The following is a 25,554-nucleotide window of genomic DNA, read 5'->3' on the forward strand; positions in this document are numbered from 1 at the left end:
TTCTCACAAGGAGACCGACATATAGAAGGCTCGTCAGACAATTAAGCTGGCTTACTATAGAATTGCTGGCAGCTCAAGCAAAATAAAAACTGCTCGCACACGTTCCTTCTGCGGCTATGGGTAGGCGAAATGATGCTACGGACGAACTATAGGTTCGAGCTGCGGTTGATAGTTACGATCAAACTTGGGCTACAGAAGCAGTATCACGTGCCAAAAGTCCTGGCATGACCCAAGCCAAGCCGCTGTAACCACTTATATCGTTTGATTTTATCACAAACTGCGACGCTAAGTCAATGTGAAATGCGGGATTTCTGGCAGGCCTGTCGTCGCGCCAATTGGGTGCTTTGGTTGTGGTGACCACAAGGCTGTTGCTGCCTGGTCACGCCTCTCTCCGAACCCTTGATAGCAATAGTAGGTAACCTCCCTCCGTCACGATATCACTTAAGCATTAGGTTGGTTTAGTCTTATCTAGGTCAACCGTGGCATACTGTTGAGTACTGTTTCTATCCTACATGGACGAGAAACCTCGTTCACATGAAGAGGCCGAGGGTCACATCAAGCGAATTCGGAGAAATCGGGGCTTTGTCGATGATGGCGAGGCCAACTTCACGAACGTTAACCGTGAAGACCTCGAGGCATCCATTTCCATGTACTATACCCATTCCTTACATTGGTCCCCCCTGGATACTTGACATATGAAGACAAGTGGCTAACTCAATTAACTCCCAGCCTCGCTGAAGGGCTCTACGAAAAGTCAACGCACTTCTTACTGGAGCTCATACAAAATGCTGACGACTGTTCATACGATATACAGACGCCCAAATTGCTGATCAGGTATTGGAATGGTCGTCTTCGCATTGACTATAATGAGGTGGGATTCACTCGGCGGGACGTTGAGGCACTCTGTAGAGTGGGTCGAAGTACAAAGTCCAACTCTGGAAATCAAATTGGCGAAAAGGGAATTGGCTTCAAGTCCGTCTTCAAAATCGCCGACGTCGTCTCGATATCCTCTGGCTACTACTCGTTCAAGTTCGACAGGACGACAACCAACCTGGGGATGATCACACCCCAATGGGACACATTTCCTGCAGAGCCACTTCCCGGGTTCACTTCAGTAATGCTACAACTACGTGACGGCTATGACCAGACGGAACTACTTAACGAGATGAGATCAATGGACCCGAGATACTTGTTGTTTCTGAGAAAATTGAAGGAAATCTACATTGCAATATCACATCCGGATCGGCCCGAGTGGGAAACCACTCTACGCCGACGCGACGATCAAGCCAGCGATGAATCTCGGCGGACGACAACCTTGAGTCATGATGATCAGTCTATGACTTACTTGGTCCGTCAATATATCGCGAGTTCACTACCGTATGAGCCAAAACGCGGTGGGCGCAAGAAGTCCTCGATTTTGTTGGCATTCCCGTATACCAATACTCAAAGGGACAAACTTGAGTCACAGCAGGTCTATGCATTCCTTCCAATACGCGATTACGGTTTCAATGGAAGTATATGGCACTATGGTGTACTCTCTGTTCATGTACTGACTGAATGATAGTTTCTCATTCACGCCGACTTTCTGCTCACCGCGAATCGCGGGGATATCGACAGCTCATCCCAATGGAATACCGCACTTCGCGAAGCCATTCTGGATGCATTCATGGAAGATGCTCGGCACTTCCATGACACGCCATTTCGCTATACCTGGCCTAGGTACATACCTGAAAACACGTCTACATTTGACTTCTTCTGGAGTTTCCGTACTGCACTAGCCGAGAAGCTTCGTGAAAGTGCCACGGTCGAATCCGAGGATGGACAGCTAAGGACACCGACCACGGTCAGATATGTACCGAAACAATTCCGCGATGAAAGCAACATGCATCTAATTTTAAGCGAAACAACAAAATCGACATACTTGTCCCACAAGTATTCCGAGTCCGATCGTAAGCGTCTCAAGAACATTGGAGTCACCACGCTATCTGAGAAAGAGTTTCTTCATGATCTCAAAGAGTCTCTCGCGGCCCGTAACGTTTCCATGTCCGAAGAATGGCACTCCAATGTCGCGAAAGCCCTGCTTCCATTAATCTCCAATTTCGAACGGGAAATATTCGATCTCCCTCTCATTCTGTTGGGCGACGGGCGCCGGGTGACAGCCTCTTCAGGCACAGTATTCTTCCCAGGAGACAGAATAGATCATGCTGTTCCACCAGGCATTGAGGTATTTGAGGTTCAACGAGACATTCAAAACGATCCCAATTGTGAGCGGCTTTACACCAACCTCCGGGTCAAGCCGTTTTCCGTTCCGGCTGTTCAAGCACTGATTTTGAAGAAGCACTCAAATAAGTTATCAGAACCAGAGCCATCTCGATCCGAGTTGTTATTGCAAGCACTCTTTCTCTTTAGGTCGGAGTGGAGGAAGCAATCCAGCGAAGTTCAATTTTGGGTCACCACAAGGACTGGAACACTACGTCGTTCACGCGAGGTGTATGTTGATACGGATGAGAATTACTCGGCATCTCGATATCTGGAAAGAAATACCGAGAAGTTTTCGTTCTTGCACAGGAGCTATTACAAAGAAATTGCTTCAGACGAACTTCCGGCGTGGATAACTTGGCTGCACGAACAACTCGGCATGTGGAAGGTTCCCCGTCTTGTCAAGGATTCTCGCAATAACCTCGACCCAGAGCTGTCAGAGGACTTTCTCTATATACTCCAGAAGCACCCTTCCCGGCAGTTTTTGGTGCTCCTAAAGGAGAATTGGTCGATATACTCTCAGGATACTCCTCAGATTTCCCAAAACCAGCTCACAACTCTGCGAGCTCAATTAGCGTCAGTGCCTGTCACTTGTCGGGATGGCAAACAGCATGTGTTAGAAACCACATCCACGGGGTACTCCTTACCCGAGGATTTCCGTTCGGAATATTCATTCCTTCAACCGGTGCTTGACATACCGAACCCGCAAGACCACAAATGGACGTTTCTGAAAATGTTCGGAGTCACCGTCAACGACGATCTTAACACATATCTTGGGATCTTAAACAACATTCAAGGCCGTGAGGTCTCGGTCGAATTTGTTCATTGGCTATACGACGGGATTCAGGGTCGAATCGAAGATAATCCAACCCTTGTGCGGTATGTTACTGATCGATCCCACTATAAAGCAGGCAAAGATTCATTCAGGGCAGTGAACTATTCATGCAGAACGACTACGTTTACATACCGTGTTCCTCCACCAATGATCCTCCACGTTGGGTCGCAGTGAGCGACTGCGTGTGGACCGGCCCCAAATGTCTCACACAGTCTCTTGAGCTTAGCAACATTCATCCAGACCATAGAATACTCTTTGTGAAGTATCTCAATGTCCAGGATGCCGGACTCGAGACTCTGATATCGGAAGCGAGAGCCATCACATCTTCGGCTCTGCTATCCCGCATCACTGACATTTTCAAGGAACTCAACAAAATCTTACCAGACTCGATTTCTACCGAGGCTACGAATGCAATCCGGAGCCTTCTTGCACTAAAAATCTTTCCGCTTGACGAAGGAGGTGATTCTGATGCAGGCTTTGATGAGCTCTCCTCTGGCACGACCGAATCTGAATGGTACATCGCCGATCGACCACACCTTCGGCAGTGCTTCCAAGGTGTGGTGTCTTTACTCGCTCTCACTGTGGAAGACGTGCAGGCAACCAGACGGCTGATAGGTACACTGAATTTACAAAATAGACTACTCTCCGAGGCTGCGAAGGAAAGTCGCAAAATTCATGGAGGTCGGGCACGAGGCAAGGAGACCGACATGGTGTATCGTGGAAAAACCAAGTTTTTCGATCGGTAAGTCCCTTCAGCGGATTTCTTAAGCCCAAGGAGGGCGTTGTGTTTAGTTTCTGGGCGGAAATTATTACTAAACCTCTACTCTGAACCAGCTTGATGCCCGAATCTATACCACGAAGACAGGAAATTCTGTTCCAGTTGGAGAACATGGAAATTTGGCACGCGGACAAGATCCTCCTAGGGTGGAGCGTCGAGACAATCGGTCCTACATCAGGTGGAGCCCCTCAAGAAAGTTTGTTCGATGACGATGGTCTCCAAGCACTGGTGATGCTTCCAACAGAAGCACAAGCGCTGAGAATATACCTCAGAGACGAGCACAATTCATCCTGCCTACCTCTAGAACTAGCGGAGCAACTAGCAGCCTTCTGCCAAGTTCCGGAGCACGTGGTGCTGATATACTTCATTTTGAGCCAAGAGAATTCCTCCCGTATTGAGGATGCTCTTGATCGCCGAGGGTTCCCAAAGACAAGAGAAATGAAATCACGGGTGGCTAATGCTACGCCATGTTCGGCCACACCAGAGGGGAATAAAGAGGGCGAAGATGGCACGAGTGAACGGAGCTCAGCAAGTGCGGAAGGACCCCAAGTTTCCAAAGCTCCCGGCAGAAATTACGCAAAAATATGGATTGGTGGGGATGACGAACAGCGGGAAGATGAGGAGCCACAGTTGAACATTGTTAGTGACGATGAGGAGGCCAAAAGTGACATTGACCAGCATAAATCTCCAGGTGAAGGTCTTCTGGCTTTGAAATCTACGGACAATCAAGCCACTGAGAGCCGGCACACCGGACCGGCGGCTTCAACAAAGCTAACGGCGAATGGCGAACATACTGTCCCTCAGTCAAACACCGCCAATCCAACACCACCCAAGGAGAGCACGTCAAGGCGGCCAAATTATATCGCTCTCGATGATGCTCCACGAATGAGAGAATATGTTCAGACTCGAGGACAGCACTCAAGACGGAAACGTAAACCACTGATTGCCGCCGATTCTCGTGGTATTGAAAAATTTGAACGGCCAAGGATTGTTAGTTCTACCATCGTCTTTGTCCCAAACTCTCAGGAATTGCCGTCGGAAAATTTCTCCAATCGAGCACCGGAAGGGATGATACTTCCCGGGCGAGCACAAATCTCCCAATCAGGAGACTGTACAATCTTTCTCGCAGTTGAGCCCGCTAACAAGATCGACACTTATACCGAATTTCTCGGAGAGCTTTACGTGAGTATCTTTTGTATATATTCATTGAGGGAACAGTTCTCACTAGTGCGACCAGGTGTCCAAACTCCTCGAGAAGTATCTCGGAAGAAAATACGATCCATATGCTCAATGGACTAGTCAATATCGCCACCTGGCAGGGTATTCGCCTTTTGAAACGGAGAAGCGGTCCATGGCGACGTTCACACTTTACGACGGATCCGCAATGACGGAATTCCTCATTCAGTCGGGTTCCGGATGGAGGTGGAATGGCAATTATCCACTTTACCACATTTTGGTAAAGACTACAAATGGTGGGCAAGAATCTCCGTTTACGATGAGTACCGAAGAGATGGAAATGGTGAGCTTCGACATCATCATGTGCTATTAGTTTTCTAATTAATGTACTTGCATACCTAGATCCGTACACATCGAGTGCCCGAAGACAAGCGCCCATCACAAGTCCTCATCCTTGTCAGGGTGTTTGACATGCGGTCAACTGCCAGCGCATCGTTCTTTGTAGATCCATGGAGCATGTATGCCTCCGGTGGGATGCAGATTGATGCCCAGAACGACTCCTATACCGCTAAGATCCGCCTAGCTTCACCTCATCTTCTATTCAACAACTTCGAAATCGGTGAAGTTTCCGTTACCCGCTCATTCAGAGACACCTTCCATTTCTTCACATCTTACTTGCGAGATTCGGGCGAGTTATGGACTCGGATAATGCTCCAGAGCGACGAACGGAAGTACACCTATAAACCCCTCCAAAAAGGCTCCTTCATACGCTTGTTGAGGCTCTATCCCGGAAATGGCCAGGAAGAACTGAAAGGCGAACTGAAACGCGTGTCGCTTGAAAGCGCCAAGTCCAAAAATCCATTCGTGGCGTTATCTTACGCCTGGGGCAATGGCTTGAAGCCCTTTGTTCTCGATATCGGAGGGACGAGAACCATAAGGATTACCGCTTCTCTATATTTCGCCTTGAAACGGCTGCGAGAAGAGAAAAGGTCCATCCTCGTATGGGCAGATGCAATCTGTATCGATCAAAACAATGACCATGAGAAAGGCCACCAAGTGCGTTTGATGTCGACCATCTACAAGTCGGCCCTGCGTGTGTGCGCTTGGTTGGGGAATGAAGCAGACCAAAGCAATTCGGCTATAGATTGCCTTTGTGCCATCAAAAGGGCATCCCAATCCTCGAATCAGGCGGCCACAGTGCCGTTGCCTTCGGCGGAAAATCCAGTGTGGGATGCTATAAACAAGTTTTTCGAGCGCGATTGGTTTCGAAGGGTCTGGATCGTCCAAGAACTCGTTCTTGCACCGCACATTATCTTGTTATGCGGTAGCCGAAAGTTTCAGTGGGATGATATTTACATCCCGGCGACGTTGTGTTCAGTAGAAGCAGAGAAGTCAAACGCTGCTCTCATGAAGTCGGTTTCTCAGACCATGGCGCCCGTGCTGAGCCTGGGGAGGTTGAGGAGCGTATGCCACGGCAAGGATAACAACACGGCCCAGCGGGGACTGCTCACCCTGTTCAAAGATTTCGAACATACGAGATCGTCACGTCGTCGCGACAAACTGTTTGCCTTTCTCGGGTTGGCTTGCGATGCTGACGATTCAGGCTTCGACCCGGACTACGTGGCACCGCTCGAGGCCGTTGTGCGAAAATATGCAGGTGTCTTTGTCCAACGTGCGAAAGGAATGGAACTCTTATATCATGCAGGTATCACCGATTTGGAATCTGCCACTCGTTTTCCTTCGTGGGTGCCAAATTGGGTGACGACCACCTACCCGAGGACGATCACCACCTGGAAGAGCAAATCTGGGCGATTCACGGCGGGTTCTCATCTTGAGGATGATATCAAAGTGTCACCACAAAACGATGCTATATTGACCGCCACGGCTTACATTGTCGACCGAATCGCTCAGGTGGGGCAGACCTCCTTTGCCGCATCGGACCGAATCATATACCTGAAAGAGGTCTTCAGTGTCATCGAATCAATCCGTACCTACCCGACCAAAGACAACCTGAAAGATCTAGTCTGGAAAGTCCCCATCGGAGACGCTCTCCATCCACCTTCAGGGAGTTGGAACGAAGTCGATTTCTGCGTGTCATACCAGGCTCTCGCCGAGTACTTGCAGCTAGGCGACGAAACCACCGACTGGAACGCCGAATTCAGCAAGATTCGCGCTGTTGCCAAAATGAAACAGTTTCTGTTCCGACCCCAGGAATTGAGACGGTTCCTGTGGCCTTATCTTTTCACCGCACAGGAGTTTGCGGAAAGGTTCGTCGACGCGAAGGTGTGCATTACAAAGAAGGGATATGTTGGTATTGTACCCGGAGCAGCCCGTGTGGGCAGTCTGGTCGCCGTGTTCTACGGTAGTGCAGTCCCGTTTGTTATTGATGAGAATGAGTACTTTCGACGGTGTTATCGGCATATAGGGGAGTGCTACATTCACGGAATCATGCATGGAACTGAGAATCGGGATTCTGGATTGTTCCAAAGCCTTCCGGTGAAAGTTGTCCACCTATGCTAAGCACAGCGGCGATAATGTGGGATGTTCGAAATCGATGGCTGCAGTGCTTCCTTTTTGCACAACTACTATGAACCTGACCATTAACCTCAATGGTTCGCCTCAAGAACATCTGCATCGACCACAACAACGGTGTTGTCATTGACGAGAATCACCCCATTTTCTTCTTTTCCTCGACCAGTTCCTACTCCCTTTGTACCAACACAATCGACTCTCTGTTGTTGACAAAACATGTAACTTCACACTGATGTCACCACCCCGTTCCCAAAAGAAGGCAAGCCGCGAGCGGGTCTTCTACAACTTGACGCACACCCATTGAAGGACTGGCTGCCTAATTACGCTTCAGCTAAGAAACGCCATTGGGGGGCTAAAATTGCCTTTTTTTTTTTTTTTTTTTTTAAACTAGGAGGCCTTTCCCCTCCGCTTTTCCTGATGAGATGGGATTCCAATTCCTTCGTCCTAGGCCCTAGCAGGGCCCTTGAGACCATCTGTCCCTGCAACTATGCAAGTTAAACCAACCGCTGCAATGCGAAGCAGTGGATTTTGGTTCAGGAAATTCTCGGTCGTCGATCCGATCAGCACCTGTGCCTCATCCAGCGTGGCTAGGCCCGCACCAGTATGCGGTTCAAGGTGATGGCCAGTAAAAAACTTGAGTGCATCGCTGAAAGATGAAGATTATACGGAACGGATGTGATCACAACCACCATCCCCTGCCAAATACGGTGGCAGTTAACCTTGCGGTTTTCGGCCCCGTGATCATCCACAATCCACCCTTGCTGGGTTACAAAGGACAGTTATCTACAAATGCTTTGCGGTTTGCTAGAAAATCCTATCAATCCCGCTTTTCGACTGCTGCTTAGACTGTCTTTTCCAAAATACCCAGCGAGATATTCCCGGCCAACGTTCTAAGAATTTCTACTGCCGTGCATCTAGGATATCTAGTCACTCTCTTAGGAACGTCGCCGCCATGAGCAATTCTCAAATACGATGGTCCCACAGAACTTCAACTGGAAGATCAACCACTTTCCAGATATGTGTCGAGTACCTCAAGGTCTTCACACGGTCTTTGCGGTTACACATCATCTGGCAGTTGACTCCCAAAAGCTTCAAGGCGGAACAGCCGAAAGTGGCTGTCTACCACGACCATAAAGCATCGATCCTTCGATCTGCTGTCCATTTGATTCCGCTGGGCGGCGCCCTGGCCCTGGTGATATTGAACGCGACTGGGATTGTTTTCAGAGATTACTCTCCGACTTCAAGCACGGGCATCCAATTTGCCGCCAAGATCTTGGAGATTTGATGCAAGGCTCCCTCGCAACCACCTTTCTCGGGGTGATTCGACACGAGCTGCTGAGCTCCAGAAGCCTGCCCCTGGGAAGCTTCTTTCGCCCTTTGCAAGCAACCGGTATCTCGTTCCTTTGGTCAATTGATCTCTGGGGAACTCTGACCGGCAAATGGCTCGGAAAGCGTCGGAAAATTGTCCTCTTTCTGGTCACATATGTCATGGTCATCCTTGCCGCCGTCGTAGGACCTTCCGGAGCCGTCTTGATGATCCCTCGCTTGATCACCACGACGGACGCCAAATACCTGGTGTTCTTCGACAACGCAACCGCCTTGCTCCCTCAGCGAATAGGTCTCTCCAATACACTGCACGGAGCTTAGAACGTCGACGCCCTTCTCGTTTCTGCCCCGTATCAATAGAGCCCTAATTGATTCATCGACAGTGACGACTCCATCTTCGAACAGGCTCTGAATCAGCTAGAAGGAAGCCGAGTCATATCCGACGGCGAGCGCACGAGCTACACCTTCTTAGATGGGCGGGGAAAGCGAACCGCATATTCGGGCCCATCCAACGTCACGGCGTCTGTAGCTTCTATCCCCGGCGGTATGATTATCAGCACACTGGAGAACTGGATCGTGGAAAAAGGCAGAGCCCAGGCTCTGGTCACATCGTTCTATCAACCACTTGTCAGTATGAGCTGTGGGTCGAATTCCTATGACACGAAAACAAGAGTGCCATTCAGAGAACAAGTATTTGCCTTTCAATTCATCCAATCTTCCAACTCGACCAGCTCATCACCTAGGCGGACGTCTTCAGCCGGAGCCGCTCACTGAATTTTAACTGCGCAGCCTCCTATGGCGCCCTGTTTGGATGGCCCACTCCTCCCTCTTCAGACCACTAGCACTCGGCCCTATTCGTCATCGGCCAGGACCGGATCACGACATAATACGGCGCCACTGCTTACACCGCATGGGATATCCAGGCTTGCATCATCGACGCGGTATGGGCCGAAGCTCACTACAACTCGACGAAAACGACCGGCTTCGTGACGACCAACATCAGCGGTATCTTCAACGATCAGAAAAACTAGCAACCACCCAATGCTCACATGTTGATCGAACCGGCATCCGCTAAAAATATGACCTAGTCGTACCTCAATACCGTTCAACCTTTGAGTCTTAACTCTAGCTAGAGAACATGTTCACTCTCACTTTGGCCCTGGGTTTGTCGAATGTCTGGCCAATCGGGGCACACCAATACGAAGGTGTTAATGGGTTGCCGGCGAAACAAGCCGATGCGATGACGAAACATCTTCGAGAACATAATTTGCATGGCTATGACGAGATATACTTCTCATATCCGCCAACGCAACCACCCTCTTCAGCTTGCCAATCGGGTCCATTCACTGACACGGGATCACAGAAGGACATGGTGTTGCCGTTGAAATTTCCGGCCTGACATCTGCAGCATCCCTGGTAGTAACCCATTCGCAGACTCTTTTCAAAGAGTTGTCCAGATTAGGGGTAAGGTCCGGAACAAACCAGCCATCGTCATCAACATTTTCGTCATCCAAGTCCAGGATTGGCCATCCCGCAGCCCCTGACATCCCCACAAGACGTTGGAGGACCCATTGCATCTCGAAGAGTTCCACGCTCGGTAACGGCAAATTTTCGGGGTCTTTGGTAGTGAGAGTAACCAGCTCTCCGGAACGAATAGCGCGCAGGGAGCCATCATCTTCAAAGCGAGTCAACCAATGTCCGTTTGCGACGACTTCCAAGCCTTCCGATGATGTGGGTTCCGTAAGCAAATCGATCCGGCTTGCCATGTCATAGTTGCTAGGAACCTGCCAGAAGAATTGAACGGTAAGCTCTTTGCGATCGCTTGAAAGTCTCAACGGCTTCAGCGCGAACAATCCCTTGGTCCACTTCACATGAACGCTGGCATCAAGGGAGATGAGATTGAAGCATCGGTCGATACCAGTATTAGGATTCTGAGAATCTTGAAAGATCGTCTCTTTCCATTTCTTGATCCGATCCTTGTCCCAGAAGAGATGTAACAACTTCCAAAAATCAGGGATCATCTTGGAGGTTTGGCTTCGGCTGCCTTGTAGCGGTGAATTGAGCATACTGTAGGGGAATATATGGGCTTCCCGAGGTAATAGCTGATTCGTCAGGACGCATTTGTAATCATCTCGCTCTTTGCACTGTATTGTTAGACGGGAGTATGCTGGAAAATATTCACTTACCTTGTCCGCCTGAATCGCTGACCGCTGCACCCATGACTGTCCGTTAGCATTCAGTTTGCGCTTCTTTGCACCCCCCGAACGTTGCGAAACTGCCTCTGACCCTGAATCCTTAAATCTCTGGCTCCCTGTTCACAGTGAGCATATCTATAGTCACACTATAAAATTCTGGCAACTCACATTTTAACGGTAGGAGAACCAACGGTTCATCATACCCAAGAACCACCTCCGGATTCACCTTGGCGATAACCAGCAATTGGTTCAATTGGTTCATATCGGCGAGCTGAAAGCAAGCCCAGAAAGCAGAGGAGACAGGAGCGTCGCCGATCGCCTCCTTAACTTGGGTCAGGAGCTGGGTGCGCTCTGGTGAGCGTATGTTGTAATCCTCACTGTTGAAGTCGATTTCAGGGGCTGTTGCCTTGGTCATTCTCTTTCTTGTTTCCTTGGGGCTTTTGGGAGATCCCTTTTTGGATCTCTTCTTTGAAGAAGGGGCCATTGTAAACTGTTTTGTACCCTTACGGCCGAAGTGGACGAGCAGAAATAGATGAGTCACATCGGAGCAGGGTAACAATCGCGTCAGGGCGTGTGGTTACAGGTGGGGTCGAAGGTGCAAGGCAGAAAAAGTAATTGATACGGTCGATACTATGAGTCGTGATTGTGTTCAAGGGTCGCAGGGCTCGCACGCGGTGGCAGCGGAGGGCGGGTGCAGGCGTAGCCGACGGTGGATGGTTCCAGTTGTGTCATATGAAGTAGAGTAGGAGCGCCGGTAGTGCCAAAATGGATGAGGGAGACGTCGACGTCGACATCAGAGACGATGGAGGAGGTTTCTTACGGTAGAGCCAGACATTTGTGATTCCGGCTAAGACGCCAAGAACGGCGCTTGTAAAAACGGCCGCGATTGTTCACAAATTAGGCTAGTCTTCAACACACTTTTTCACGCCTGTACCGCGCACAGCTGCAAAAACCATTTTCCATTCTGGCAAAATGCGAATTTTGTTCGTCGAGCTTCGCTGGTAATTTCCTCCTGCGCAACCTCTTCCATTCGTGCCTGGCGAGTGTCGTTGTCTTCAGCCTACATACTGGCGAATTCATCTGCCGATCAAAGTAGTTGCGAAGAAAGCCAATGATGAACTAAATCGGGATCGACGCCCCTATTTGAAAATGCTCCAACGAAGGTGGTGAACAGATCTGCAAAGCAGCACCCAAGCATCTCATTGTTGGAGAACCCAAGCTGGGGATAGGGATAGCTCATGGGGATCTTACATACGTGTCTTTTCATAAGGGGATCAACGAACAGGGTTTTATCTCTGAATATGTCGGCGTTCCCCATATCAACTGGAGCAACTAGGCCGGGGACCCATCGCGAAAATATAGTACTATTCTTGGGCTTTTTGTGCTGCCCAATGCCCCTGACTCTTTGCATCCTTTTCACAGCAGTTTACTATTACAGGAGTCCGCGCTCACCTCATCTTAATTTCTATGCGCGAGTCTGGTATGGCGGACACAGCCGTTTGCAAGATTGCGATTCCATGAAAAGTAGTGGTTCGTTCGTGAAGACATGAACTCCCGGGATAGGTGAGACCTCATTCGATCGAAGAATTTTCCAATGGACATATTTCTTCCCTTTCCCTCAGATCGATTGTGTTCTCTGGAAACTTGCGGTATCTTCGGCTCTCCGTTCTTGTGGTAACTTCCAGGTCCCTACCAGAAGTTACGGATGCTATTTTGGGAGCCTGGGTACATTGTCTATTGGAGGACGAAACATGTAATGCTGACTCATTCGCTGAGAGAATTTCTTTGACTCTTTGAACCAACAAAGTCGAGCCAGACAGGTTCACAAGATTCCGACAACCAGATCTCCATTCAATGATGCCTGTACGCGCAGGTCGACCTCGAGATTCAACTTGACATGGATCTTGAGGCTGCCAGAGACTTCCTCCACTTCCTGTTTCGTCAGGCCACGGACTGGTCGTCCATTACCTCGATCGCTGGGATTACGAATCTGTTGAAGCAGCTGGGAATTTGTCGGCATTGTTCTTTGCGGCGCTCTGTCAACTGGTTTGTTGTGGACATCCTCGTTGTCGCTTTCGGCGGCTTGATTGTTTTGGCGACCACCAGGAGCGGTGTCAGAGAAGCCACTATCGGATTGCCTGGAACCAGTAAGCGATGATGCAAATACATCGTCATGCAGCGCAGAGTTGGCAAAGCAAAATAAGAGAAAGGGGACATGGTTTTAAATAGGCTCTGTCACAGAAAGGGACATACTTATCCTGATGATCTGCCATGATCATTGAAACTGCTCACGCAATATGTGCACGTAGGATAGAATTATTTTTAAAACAACCTATCCCTTTTATTCTCTTTCGCTTGTGTGAGGTTTCAATATCGGTCCCGGGAAGGAGAGAGGGGGGGAGGTATTTTGCTATTCTGGCATAGAACACGACCGGTTTCGCAAGTCGGCTAGTACCACCTGCATGACAAAGTTTGATGTCATTTGACCTCAACTATTGTCCCATGGGTCTCGGTCATGCAGGACCTCCCACTTTTTTGACGTTAAATTTACGTCAATCCATGGGGTACCTCTTGTTGAAGAGTAATGTTCCAGCCCCACTTACAAGAATTTCAGCTCCACTGCACTCGAATTCAATAGTGTTCCCGGTTCAAGGCTGCTCCCGGTGAAACATCTAGACGGGAGATCGCCACATCCAGATCTAGATTCGAGGTTCAAGCCTTCATATCCCCAGCACTTTCCCTCCCGTTCTCTTCAATCTGGCCTATGTGCGGCCGGCCTTCTCTTTGTGATCCAGGCGAATCAGCTCCACCTCAATGACAGGTTTGCCATGAGCTTTGTCTCCTAGACCGTTATCGTCCCTGTCAAAGTATAATGCCCATTGACCAGGTTCTTCTTCCACGACCACAAACCCTTCCCATCCTTCAAAGGACAGGCGTTTCTCGCCATCTCTGGAGAAAACTAGTCCCATAGGTCCGGTCAGTTGGGGTTCTGCTTCTGCGCGGATGCCGTGTTTGACACGATGTGTTGATGATTCGATATACACCCAGTTTAGGAAGTTTTCGTCATTGACGGTCGTAACAAGTCCATCGTATGACTTTTCAGGATACGGTAGGAAGTATGCAGTAAACGGATGGTAATCCCCGTATAGCTTATGGTCAAGAACAAGCCGGCCGTCTCTGAGGACTAGCACCCTGTCCGCGAGCTCTTGCCTTCTTTTCGGGCTCATCCTCCTCGACGCCCTAACAGAAAAGTTGCATTTTTGTGTCTTGATCTCTGTTTCGCCTCGGCTGGAAGTGTTGTTTGCTTGATCTGATAACTGCATTGTCGATGTTGCGAGCAATGGCACTGTGGCCGCCAGGGTGATGAGTGAGAGCACCATCTTGGGGACTGTGCTACTATCATCGATAGTAACTCAAGCAGAAAGGACTGGCTGATTGGGCACCCTTAAGCCAATTCTTCTTCCCCCACCCCTTGCATATTCGGCAAAGGTCATCCTTCCATGACCCCAACACACGGCAGTGGCCTGGTCCGTAATCTGCATGACAATGCCATACGTCATAGGTGTCTTGTGATCCTTGATGTCCCCTGTCGTCCACTTCCGTTGTCATTGACCAACGGCTTGGTGCCTAGAAGACCTCTCCTCCTAAGTCCATGTTTCCTCATGGTCCACCATACGCCCATTCAGAAACGGACCACTGTATTCGGGACTCCAGTCCCTCTTGTCTGATCTGACAAGTCCTTATATGTACAAATGGGCTCCTTTTGAGGAAACTGATCTTCATCTCGACAAGCCCAAAACAGAGTTACTTCGACTAAACATGGGCAAAATCTGTACTGGAAATACTCCAGGATCGATGTCCTTCTCGCATTTAACTACGTTACGGACCTAGCGGAACCACTGTTCAAGAAGCCTCAGCATCTCCTGTCATCTCATCGTGCCGCCGAGAATCCAAGAGGACCATTCCTACAGACGATATGACCTCAAAGAGAGTTCCAAAGAATGTGAAAGGACGTACCAACATCATCATGTGGAGAATTCTGAGTGCTTGTCAGTCCTAGTTATCTCCCAGTTCCCCAAAGAGCAGCAGCTGACACCTGTTTCCGCCTCCAAAACAGACAGCCAGAATCTCAAACCCCGGTAGCGCCATGCCTGTGGAAGCCGGGGATGAAGGAGATCTACGCCGATTAGATCGACATCTACTGTCTCTAGCCCGCTCGGCTGGGCTAACGATGCGAGTCCAAGGGGACATTGTGAACAAAATCCCATGACCCCAGTTTGAACTTCCACTGAATCAGTCAGCTACTCATCTACGATGAGTGATGTTGTCACAGTTCGGATCAATGATCCTATTTGTGGATAATGGGATGTCGTCTCGAAAACTATATAGTCTGACGGTCCCCTGGACCCCTTTGAAATAGGACCAGTTCTCCGTAAAATCACAGGGGACAGATTAAGTAACACATCTTCAAGGACGTGGATTCCCGGCATGTGAACCTGACCCGATGTACTCAGCCACGCTTCGCTTGTGCGACATCTTCTGTCAAAAATTCAGTGGTATACATTGATTGTTGTCGAGTGTGTTGAGTGCTCTGTCTGTTTGACACTGGTCCTACCAGCATATATACACGTTTGGCTGGCTCCTTTTCTACTCCTGTTCCTACCCCTATATCCCGAACAGGAATAATAGCCCCCTTCCAATAACGGGGCACTTAGCAACTTGTTCAACAGTATGTCCCTTCTATTTACGTCTCCAACAACAGACAACGAGCACGGCGACGGCATGGCTCTCTTGTAGATTGATTCTTCTCAAAGATCGTTGAGTGTGTGTGGTCTCTCCATGCATGTGATGGAACGCTGTTAGGGGCGTGCGGGGCTTTGGGTGCGTCGAGTGTTCAAGGCTGGATGGGACTAGGGGTAAGTTAGAGCGGCGACGTTCACCCGCTAGAACGGTAAAGTGGGCCGAAGTTCCAAGAAATCTGGAATGTCGTTTAAATGTAATGTTACGGCCAAAATAGACACTAGAACAGCGTCCATGTTGGTATCAAATGCCTCATGGTAATCCTTCCTTGAGTTTTCCATTCATCTCAAGGAGCATACATGAATGTGAGAGCACCGTAGTGCAGCTACGGAAGGAGCCTGAAAAGCCGGTTAAACCTGCCAGGTAGCCATTCAAATTCAGATTCTGGCAGGATCTTCCAAAGACAGATATCGTCTAGTTCTTCAATGCACGAGAAAGAGTTTTACTGGTGAAGGCTCTCATCAAGGCTGTCCGCATTGTCTTCAGGCGTGGACTCTCCCACAATGGCAGAGGATGCATCCCAAACTCACTCTTCGGACCCGTCGGTCGACCTAGAAACCCCAAGCGACAATCGACGAAAAAGAAGAAGGACTGCTCATGCGGTGGGTCGTCTCCTTGGTAAAGAGAGTCACTCTAACGTGATTTCAGTGTGATCGTTGCAGGACCAGAAAGACACGGTATGAGTCCAGTCTCTGTGCCGAGTGCTTGATTATAATCTCAGGCTGTCCAGATGTGACGGGCGAACCCCATCATGCTCCACCTGCAAATCGTCCAACCTGGAATGTACATACGCCATGGAAGCCATATCAAAAGGAAAGAGTGATCTCATCCTGGCCTCCGTCCTCCGTATGGAGAGATTTCTGAAACAGATGGACTCCAAAATAGTAAGCCATAGGCTTCAAAATGCCTTTTCCTTCTACGAAAACTGCCTAACAAGCGACAGAACGGACCTGGCCAATTTTCTACCTGCCGGCCCCCCAACGGGGGGATCGGAGAGATCGGAGAGGTTGCATCCCCGATGGGCCCTTACTCGATGACCTCCGGGGGCGGCGGCCTTCGCGGCAATCTCGAATTTCCTCTTCATAACTGGCTACACAATGTGCAAAACGCAAGCATCTCTCGCTTGCATACGTCAACGGCAGAATCCATCCTCGAATGGCCTCATTTCGACGCCTACGCCGCCCTCCGCCCCCGAACATCAGTTTCGATTTTCAACCTGGAGCAAGCCCGGACGCCGCTAGGGGCCAGTTGGCAGCTCCCCATGTTGCCCTTCGCCAGCGCCAGCGATATCGACAGCATCATTCAAACATTCCAACAGAACATCAACTTCTGGTACCCGACCATGGCCATCAGCGTTCTGGATCCGCTCCGCGAGAAAATTTCAACCGGCGATCTCGGCAACGATTGTGACTCATGTCTTGCTCTTCTCCTGATGGCTCTTGGATGTGCCTGTCAGTCAACCGCATCGGCCTTGGATCACGATGGAGAAGTGGCACGTCCAAATCTACCACCGGAGAGGAAGATGATGGGTGATATGTACTTCAACTGTGTCATGAACAGGATGCACGTCGCTTACCAAGAAGTCAGTCGATCCGCTCTGCAGTGCCTACTATTCACCGCGTGAGGTTCTCCACTTTTCCCATCGAGGGACCGTAGCTGATGCAAAATGCTTCTCAGATTTTACTACGCATTCTCGCAAAGGCCCTTACAAGCGTGGTCCTTTGTCAACATGGCTGCTACAAAATGCCGGGTTCTCTTATCCTACGAGCCGATAGGCGCGACGTCCGACGATCGAGAATGTATCCGCCGCGTGTTCTGGTCCTGCTTCATTTTGGAAAGGTGCGGAAGCCTCTTTGCATCCCCTTCTCATTCCGGTATGCTAACCACCGACTGTCCCATTTCAGCGACTACCTCGCCGAGCTGTCCGCCCTGCCCCTTTCTGGCATCTCCGACATGGAATCCTCAGTACCCCTCCCCGCACAGTGCCACACGCACGCCAACACCATCGATGAAGAGCGCTCTGCCCTCTATTTCCTCGCCTGCCTGTCCATCCGTCGGCTCCTGAACCGAGTACACCACTTACTGTACAGCAAAGACACCGGCGCCTCCCTCGACGACCACCGCTTCCCGAACATGGTGGCGGAGCTCGATCATCAGCTCGAAGAATGGCGGGAGCTCCTCCCGCCGGCGTTCCAATTCACGCTAGACACCTCCCCATCACCCAATCAGCAGGCGGGCTTCCTCCGTCAGAGATACTTAACGTGCCGGAGTGTAATCTACCGTCCGTATCTCATGTGGATGCTAGCCGCCCCCCGCTGGGTGGACCAGAGCGTCTGTGAGTTGTGCAAGAAATGTCTGGACGCGTGTATCGAGCACATTCTCAACTTGCGGAGCTTTTTGCACACGGTTTTCGTGGATACCTGGATTTGTTCCTTGTCGTGAGTTCAAATCTCCTTGCCTCGTCGCCATTTATTCTCTCAAGGCTTGGTTTCCCATCTTCTCTCAATCTCCAGGCCAGGCCCACTACTGACTGTCAGTTATCAGTATGGCCGCCGCTATGCTCATACTCCTCGCAGGCTATCGGGTGCCTGGTGTGAAAGCGCATATTCGCCCGGAGGCGACAATTTTAGGACAACACCTCAAAAGCCTCTTGACGAGATGGATCACCATCACCGGCGAGAGCCCGTCGCCGAGCGTACAGCAGGCAATTCAATGGATTGAGATTGCCGACGAGTTGATTAGAAATGAGGCTGGCAGGAGCGATATTGGGAGGCGAGAGTGCTGAAGCTACAAGCTGCACTTTCTTTGACGCAACTGACCCGATGCCTGTGGTCTGAGTCGTCGCGCTGAATTCGCATGACTAGTCTGAACTATGCAAGAGGACAAAAAGGATGGATGTTGGGCTGGGTGGACAAAAGGGAGAAGGACCTTCACATACGCAGGTCATCACACAACCAAACTCCCCTTGCCATATCACGAGCTCTTTGGGGGTAAAACACGGCGAGGCCGTCGGACTCCGATATCCCCCATCCCGCTGAGCTTTTTAGTGGTCGCGGCATAACTTTTCGATAGCACTACCGCATTCCGCCCTGGTCGCAGATTGGGAATTGTCCCGAGTGGGCGGCGAAAAAAGAAGAGGAGGAGGAGGATCAATTAAGTTTGAGCCAGGTGGCTTAGGGACGGGTTTGACAATCAGCGATTCTACGATATAGCAGTATCTAGAGATCATCAAAGTGTGTGTCAATTTTAGAATCAAGCCACATTAGACTTGGGTCAGGTTGGACATCGTACAAAACACTCACTGTAATCATTCAGACGAGGATGTCTGCGAAATCCGGTCAGTATTCTTCTAACTCTATCCTTCTACCAGTCCTAGCCCTATTACTTTCCACGTGGACTAGGTCCCACAAACTCCCTACGTAGAAACCGGCTCCAGCAAGAGCTCAAACTCGTAGTCCTCACATTTCACGAGATCCTCATCCTTGATGCCCGGCCCACACGCCGCGGTGCCCACACCAGACACATCGGCATCCAAACGCAAATAAACTGCATCCCCTTCGACTAATTCAGGCGCATGCCGTGCCCGCTCCAGCTCCGCCGCCGAGTACCTTGACACAGCGAAGTGGAAGAGGGAACCGGCCGAGCTTTTCCTGGCAGTAGCATCGACACCCGTCCTCATTGTAGCTCTGACGCCATGAGCTCGCTGGTCGAGAATCTTGACCCACCGCGTGTCCATGCGGTTTCCGTTCTCCTGGGGAACCTCGTAGGGCGTATGGAGGTCGTCGAGGGAGGCGCAGTAGATGCCGACTTTCTGCGCGGATTTCTTGTCGCGGTAGGATTCGCCAGGTCCAAGACCAAACCAGATGGCGTGGTCGAAGCCTGCCTTCTTTGAGAGTTGTATGTCCCACCCCACCCGGGGAAGATTCTTGGGAGAAGGCCCTTTAGGTTTGATGTGCGTCTTAATCGAGACGGCCCCGTCATGGCCCGAAACGCTGTATATCGTCTCAACGTGGAAACCCCAGGCCAGCATGGGTGGGCTGGTGTACGTCACCGCCTTCAGCTGCATGTCACCATTGCTCGCACGATGGATGTCGAGACTCCGCTTCTGCGTGGTCAGACGATGCAGGCCCCAGTGTTTCCACGTCCCGGTTTGCCAGGCAGCATCGTTGTCAGTCGGTGGGCGCCAAAAGCCAAGCTGGAAAGGCGACTCGAGGGAAGACCTCTGAGGGTGGTGTAAAAGCTCGACTCCCTTGGAAACCCATGACGAGATGTGCCCGTAGCTTTGGTCGAATGTGATGGAGAAGTCTTCGCCATGGACCGTAAGACTTTGACGACAAGTGCTCATGGTCAACCGGGACGTGCCGACCTGATTGAAGTCGAGGTTTCGGAGGAATGGGAGCGATGTTTTCTCATTCAATTGATGTTGGAACCAGGCCACCTCGTGGCCCACGTCTGCCCAAGCACAACTATTTTTTAGAGTAAAGGTCACTATAATCCAGCATTGGGACCTGGCATAAGATCGATATTGAAGCGCGGTCTGGGGCAGAGCAATGGTGCCTATGTGACCAGGCTTGATGTTACCCATTTCAAGCTCCCCTGCGGCGAGCAACTCGGGACTGTCGTAGTTTTCAGTATGCAAGAGACGAACATGGCAAACCAGAGAATGTTTTACCTACCTCTCCTGAAACGCCTCCACCTCAAAACGGGCTATATAGTCGTCCAGGCCCTTGAAGTGAAACCCGTTTTCGATGACAATTGCGTCGCCACTGTCATCGACCCACGCCCTGATTGGGGCAAATACCTTCTTGAGCTCGGCCAATCCCGGGGTCGGTGTATGATCGCTGTTGCAAAGACCATCCATGACGAACGTGCCGTCGTTGGGTTGATCACCAAAATCCCCTCCGTATGCATATATCGACTTTCCATTATCCTCAGCCGAGGGCTTCAAGAGGCCATGATTGGCCCATTCCCAGACGAATCCCCCTTGTAATCTTTCATGGTCACGGAAGGCCGCTTGATAATCTTCCAGAAGCCCTGGTCCGTTACCCATGGCGTGTCCGTACTCGCAAAGAATAATCGGCTTGTCGAATGAACCATCAGGTGCTACCCCTTCGTTCTCGGCTAGGGAAATCAACTTCCTGACAGATGGATACATGTAGGAGTACATGTCTGCGGAGAGAGCCGCCATGTCGCCTTCATAGTGCACAGGCCGTGACGGGTCGGCCATCTTGGAGTAGTCGTACATGGCTTTGTGATTACAGCCATAGAAAGCCTCGTTCCCCAGAGACCAGACGATGACCGACGTGAAATTCTTGTCTCGCTGCACCAATTGTACCATCCTATCGAGATATGCCGCTTCCCAGCTCCGGTTGTCCGATGTAAATGCAGCTGCTTTGGCAAAGGTAAGCACCTTTCGTTGTTCATAGTCCATTTCCTCAGGTATGTTTAATGGCCTGGCCACAGCATCATAGAAGCCGTGGCATTCAAGATCCGCTTCGTCCAGAACCCATAACCCTATTTGGTCGCAAATTTCGTACAGCGCGGGATTGGATGGGTAGTGTGAGCAACGAACAGCGTTGATGTTGTGGCGTTTCATGAGCAACAAATCATGTCGAAGATGTTCTACCGGGACCGCACGGCCGAAACGCGGATGGTGATCGTGACGGTTGACGCCGCGAAAGAGAAGGCGTATTCCATTGACAGTCAAGAGACCGTTCTTGATTTCCACCTTTCGAAATCCAATCTGATGCCGGATCCGTTGAGTGCAAACTCCCCTAGAAAAAAGACATAGTTCGACTTGGTAAAGAACTGGTGTTTCTGCCGTCCATGGGGAGGGTTCCTTGATAACAAATTCCTTCTTCAAGCTAGATTCGTGGACGGCAACCTGCGATCGATCGGCGATGAGGATGGAACTTCGATCGGGAGACCGAAGAGTGATTTCGACTGCACAGTCTTCCTGGAGAGCCAGGTCAAGGTGCACACGCAGGATTCCATCCGTATATGCGCTGTCCAGGTCGGCCTGGAGGGAAAAGTCATCGATGCGCGCCTTCTCTGGGAATGCCAAAAGGTGAACATCACGAAAGATCCCTAGGCGCATCCGTTAGTCTGCACCACGACACGTACAAACCGATGGGTTGATGAATACCGGACAGCCACCATTGATCCTGATCTTCGATGTACGAACCATCGCACCATTGATAAACGCGGACAAGAACTTGATTTTCTCCTGTGCGGTTCACGACAGGGGAAATGTCGAACTCTGATGGGTTCCGACTACCTTGAGAGTAACCCACTTCGACGCCATTAACCCAGAGATGAAAGGCGCTGTCCACTCCATCAAAGCGTAGGCGTATTTGGCTCTCGGAACTCCAGTTTTTCGGAACGGAGAATTTTCTGGCATAACTTCCAGTCGGATTGTCGGTCGGTACATGTGGAGGACAAACAGGAAAAGGATAAACGACATTGGTATACTGTGGTCTGCCATAGCCTTGCAATTGCCAATGGCCTGGAACTGTTATGGGCTGCCACGAGTCATGGCCGTCTTCGGGGTTGCCTCTTATCTCGTTCCAAGAAGGAGCGAGATCGGGAGTTGCGGCATAGTGGAAATCCCACAGTCCATTCAATGATATAGACGTCTCTGGAATATGATATGCTCTGGCCCGAAGTCTGTTTCTTTGAAAGATTTTTTCATTCGCGTAGTCGGGCTGACCTGACTTGCTGCTATCGTTTGCTGCCACTGGTTCGACTGGGTCAGAACTTGAGGTGGCTTCTAACCTCATGGTGTTCGTTATAGCGACACAGGACTTATCAAAACATAAAGAGATGAAAAAAGGGACGAAGAACTCTTTTGGCTGATGAGGACGTTCTTGAAGCGGGTACCTACTTAGGGATGACGGTCCTTCTTCGGAGGACGACACGAGACTCTCGTGACATTTCTCATTGGTGAGGAGCAACATGAATGGAGTTGGGAGGTCGGAAAATGGAACGTGATCTGGGGATAAAGATGGGGAAATCCTCCATCTCATTGCATTTCGTGTCGCGCGGGAAAAGTGGAGCCTCACCAGTCCGTCTCTCTTCCCACCACTCACCACCAGGATTTCCCCCTGCTCCAAGCTCTGTCGCGGCTACCGGAGTCCGAGAAAAAGCCAAGCTGGGCATGCGACCATGTCCTTGCCGAGCTCACACTGGACTTTTACCGACAAAGGGTTTGAGGATACCCCAGATGCCCGTGCTTCGAGAGGCATAGTCGCATCCGGGCACCAGTTAGGTAGTATATTCTACTTGTCCCCGCAGAATAACCCAATAGACTCTCATTGTTGCTCTTCTTGCCTTGCCTAATCTAGCTTGACGAGGATTTGATATCGTCGGCACTGACACAATGAGATCCAAAGGGGAAAAAGATAAAAGGCTGCTCTTCTTCCCCATCAAAAGCCACCCTTTCAATGCCTTCTGCAAAGACAACATTGATCTGAAGACTCGATCCAAGTTTTCCGTCTCTCTTCAGTCATCATCTCCATAACTTTGGACAGGATGGCATCCAAACTCGCTGAATCCAAGGTTGCCCGGCAAGTCCATGAATTGAAGAGCGCGACGGACCACCACGAATTCCCAGACGATCTGCAACAGGCTAGCCATGCCATCCAGCTCGCGGAAGATGCCGCCCAAGCAAAGTACAACCCCTTAAGCCCTTCTTTGCTGCGACTGTACGGCTGCCTCGCCATTGCCTATTTGTGTGGTTGTCTCAACGGGTATGATGGCTCCCTTATGGGTGGATTGAATGCCATGACCACGTACCAGCAGTACTTTCATATGTAAGCACACGCCAGAAAGTATCTCCACAACTGGATCGCCGAGGCTGATTTGCCATGTCTACAGGAAGACTGCTGGTTCTAGCACTGGCCTCGTGTTCGCCATGTACAATATCGGATCGATTCCTGCAGTCTTGTTCTCTGGGCCCGTCAATGATTACTTTGGCCGTCGCGTCGGCATGTTTACCGGTGCCGCCATCATCATCATCGGCACATGCGTCCAGGCTCCTTCAACGAGCCGGGCAATGTTCTTGGGGGGTAGATTTATTCTCGGTTTCGGGGTCAGCTTCTGCTGTGTCAGTGCTCCATGCTACGTCAGCGAGATGGCCCACCCCGTATGGCGTGGGACGTTGACGGGCATGTACAATTGCACCTGGTAAATTTTTCTATTGTGTGGGGTGGGATCATTTGACTGATTTGAATCGTACAGGTATATCGGCTCGATCGTCGCCAGTTGGGTGGTCTATGGATCGTCCAAAATACCCCACTTGTATGGCTTCCGGATTCCCATCTGGTGTCAACTTGTCTCCTCCGTCATTGTCGCCGTTGGAGTCTGGTTTCTCCCGGAGTCTCCGCGCTGGCTTATGGCGCAAGACAGGGAAGATGATGCGATCAAAGTTTTGGCACGATATCATGGCGAAGGCTCCGAAACCCATCCAATGGTGTCTCTACAGCTCCAGGAGATGCGACAACAGATCAAGACCGACGCCTCGGACAAGAAGTGGTGGGATTATCGTGGACTCGCCAATACGCATGCCGCTCGTCGCCGACTCATCTGCGTTCTCGGTATGGCCTGCTTTGGTCAGCTCTCAGGGAACTCGGTAACCTCGTATTATTTGCCGGTCATGTTAGAGAACGCCGGTATCGCATCGGAGAATACCCAACTTATACTGAACGGCATCTATCCGGTGATCTGCTTCTTCGCTGCAATATTGGGCGCTCGACTTCTCGACGTTTGGGGACGACGCCCGATGCTGCTGTACAGCACCGTCTTCTGCTCTGTGTGTTTCGCCATCATCACTGGTACATCCAAGCTGGCGACGCAGAATTCCGACAATAGCTCGGCTGCCAACGCCACCATCGCCTTCATCTACATCTTCGGGATCGTTTTCTCCTTTGCATGGACTCCGCAGCAATCGGCCTATATTGCCGAAACTTTGGACACCACCACTCGCGCCAAGGGCACGGCATTGGGCAATCTGGCCTCGTCCATCTCCAGCACGATCATCCAATACGCTTCTGGGCCCGCATTCTCAAACATCAAATACTATTTCTATCTCGTCTTTGTGTTCTGGGATCTTATCGAGTGGACCGTCATGTACTTTTTCTTTCCCGAAACCAAAGATAGAACCCTGGAAGAACTGGCCGAGGTGTTTGAGTCTCCAAACCCCGTTAAAAAGTCACTGGAGAAGAGGACTGCAGCAACGGTGTTGCACACCTTGGATGTCAAGGGGGAGACAGAAGTGCAGGAAAAAGAAAAGGTATAGGGATACAGCAGACCACGAACGCTGATTGGGAGATTCTCAGCCTTGGTCGTTTCATTATCCTTAACCCCCACCATGAATTGCTCAGATTTGCATTAGCCTATGCTCCTTAAGCGACTCAGTGGTTATTAGCGTAGCCTCGGCCGCGATCCATCTCAGTGGATGCGAGATCGAGATTATGGATGGCGACGAGGACGAGGTAGTCCCAGTGAGTCAGGTTGAGGGTATACGATGGTTTGAGATAGAAGAGAGCAATCTGATGCCGGCTCGCAGGTGGATACTGTTGGTCGTGGTCAACGGGTGTACCACTGAGAGGGCCGGGGTGCGAGCGTATCGCTGCGATCAGAACGCTCTGGTCCCC

General features: G+C 50.5%; 8 protein-coding genes across 8 annotated transcripts; 4 read left to right on the plus strand and 4 right to left on the minus strand.

Annotated features, from left to right (window-relative positions):
* Window positions 1-512: 512 nt before the first annotated feature.
* Z518_02462 (uncharacterized protein) lies at window positions 513-7,568 on the plus strand (the record flags this gene model as incomplete). The annotated part of the gene is made up of 7 exons (XM_013419490.1): window positions 513-649; window positions 730-1,531; window positions 1,565-3,138; window positions 3,192-3,836; window positions 3,929-5,054; window positions 5,110-5,391; window positions 5,451-7,568. 7 exons carry the CDS (start codon window positions 513-515, stop codon window positions 7,566-7,568), a joined length of 6,684 nt encoding a protein of 2,227 aa, XP_013274944.1.
* Window positions 7,569-8,532: 964 nt separating this feature from the next.
* Z518_02463 (uncharacterized protein) lies at window positions 8,533-9,227 on the plus strand (the record flags this gene model as incomplete). The annotated part of the gene is made up of 2 exons (XM_013419491.1): window positions 8,533-8,772; window positions 8,826-9,227. 2 exons carry the CDS (start codon window positions 8,533-8,535, stop codon window positions 9,225-9,227), a joined length of 642 nt encoding a protein of 213 aa, XP_013274945.1.
* A 1,022-nt stretch (window positions 9,228-10,249) lies between these two features.
* Window positions 10,250-11,585, minus strand: Z518_02464 (uncharacterized protein; the record flags this gene model as incomplete). The annotated part of the gene is made up of 3 exons (XM_013419492.1): window positions 10,250-11,050; window positions 11,093-11,217; window positions 11,270-11,585. 3 exons carry the CDS (start codon window positions 11,583-11,585, stop codon window positions 10,250-10,252), a joined length of 1,242 nt encoding a protein of 413 aa, XP_013274946.1.
* Window positions 11,586-12,923: 1,338 nt separating this feature from the next.
* On the minus strand, window positions 12,924-13,374 carry Z518_02465 (uncharacterized protein; the record flags this gene model as incomplete). Its single annotated transcript, XM_013419493.1, has 2 exons — window positions 12,924-13,239; window positions 13,355-13,374. The coding sequence occupies 2 exons, from the start codon at window positions 13,372-13,374 to the stop codon at window positions 12,924-12,926; spliced, it is 336 nt and encodes a 111-aa protein (XP_013274947.1).
* Window positions 13,375-13,863: 489 nt separating this feature from the next.
* Window positions 13,864-14,481, minus strand: Z518_02466 (uncharacterized protein; the record flags this gene model as incomplete). Its single annotated transcript, XM_013419494.1, has 1 exon — window positions 13,864-14,481. The coding sequence occupies one exon, from the start codon at window positions 14,479-14,481 to the stop codon at window positions 13,864-13,866; it is 618 nt and encodes a 205-aa protein (XP_013274948.1).
* A 2,214-nt stretch (window positions 14,482-16,695) lies between these two features.
* On the plus strand, window positions 16,696-18,686 carry Z518_02467 (uncharacterized protein; the record flags this gene model as incomplete). The annotated part of the gene is made up of 5 exons (XM_013419495.1): window positions 16,696-16,785; window positions 16,845-17,521; window positions 17,579-17,740; window positions 17,806-18,339; window positions 18,446-18,686. 5 exons carry the CDS (start codon window positions 16,696-16,698, stop codon window positions 18,684-18,686), a joined length of 1,704 nt encoding a protein of 567 aa, XP_013274949.1.
* A 630-nt stretch (window positions 18,687-19,316) lies between these two features.
* Z518_02468 (uncharacterized protein) lies at window positions 19,317-22,680 on the minus strand (the record flags this gene model as incomplete). Its single annotated transcript, XM_013419496.1, has 3 exons — window positions 19,317-20,517; window positions 20,578-21,988; window positions 22,047-22,680. 3 exons carry the CDS (start codon window positions 22,678-22,680, stop codon window positions 19,317-19,319), a joined length of 3,246 nt encoding a protein of 1,081 aa, XP_013274950.1.
* Window positions 22,681-23,431: 751 nt separating this feature from the next.
* Window positions 23,432-25,196, plus strand: Z518_02469 (uncharacterized protein; the record flags this gene model as incomplete). Its single annotated transcript, XM_013419497.1, has 3 exons — window positions 23,432-23,712; window positions 23,777-24,085; window positions 24,140-25,196. The coding sequence occupies 3 exons, from the start codon at window positions 23,432-23,434 to the stop codon at window positions 25,194-25,196; spliced, it is 1,647 nt and encodes a 548-aa protein (XP_013274951.1).
* Window positions 25,197-25,554: the final 358 nt, after the last annotated feature.

The sequence above is a fragment of the Rhinocladiella mackenziei genome (assembly GCF_000835555.1).
Source record: "Rhinocladiella mackenziei CBS 650.93 unplaced genomic scaffold supercont1.2, whole genome shotgun sequence".
NCBI lineage: Eukaryota > Fungi > Ascomycota > Eurotiomycetes > Chaetothyriales > Herpotrichiellaceae > Rhinocladiella > Rhinocladiella mackenziei.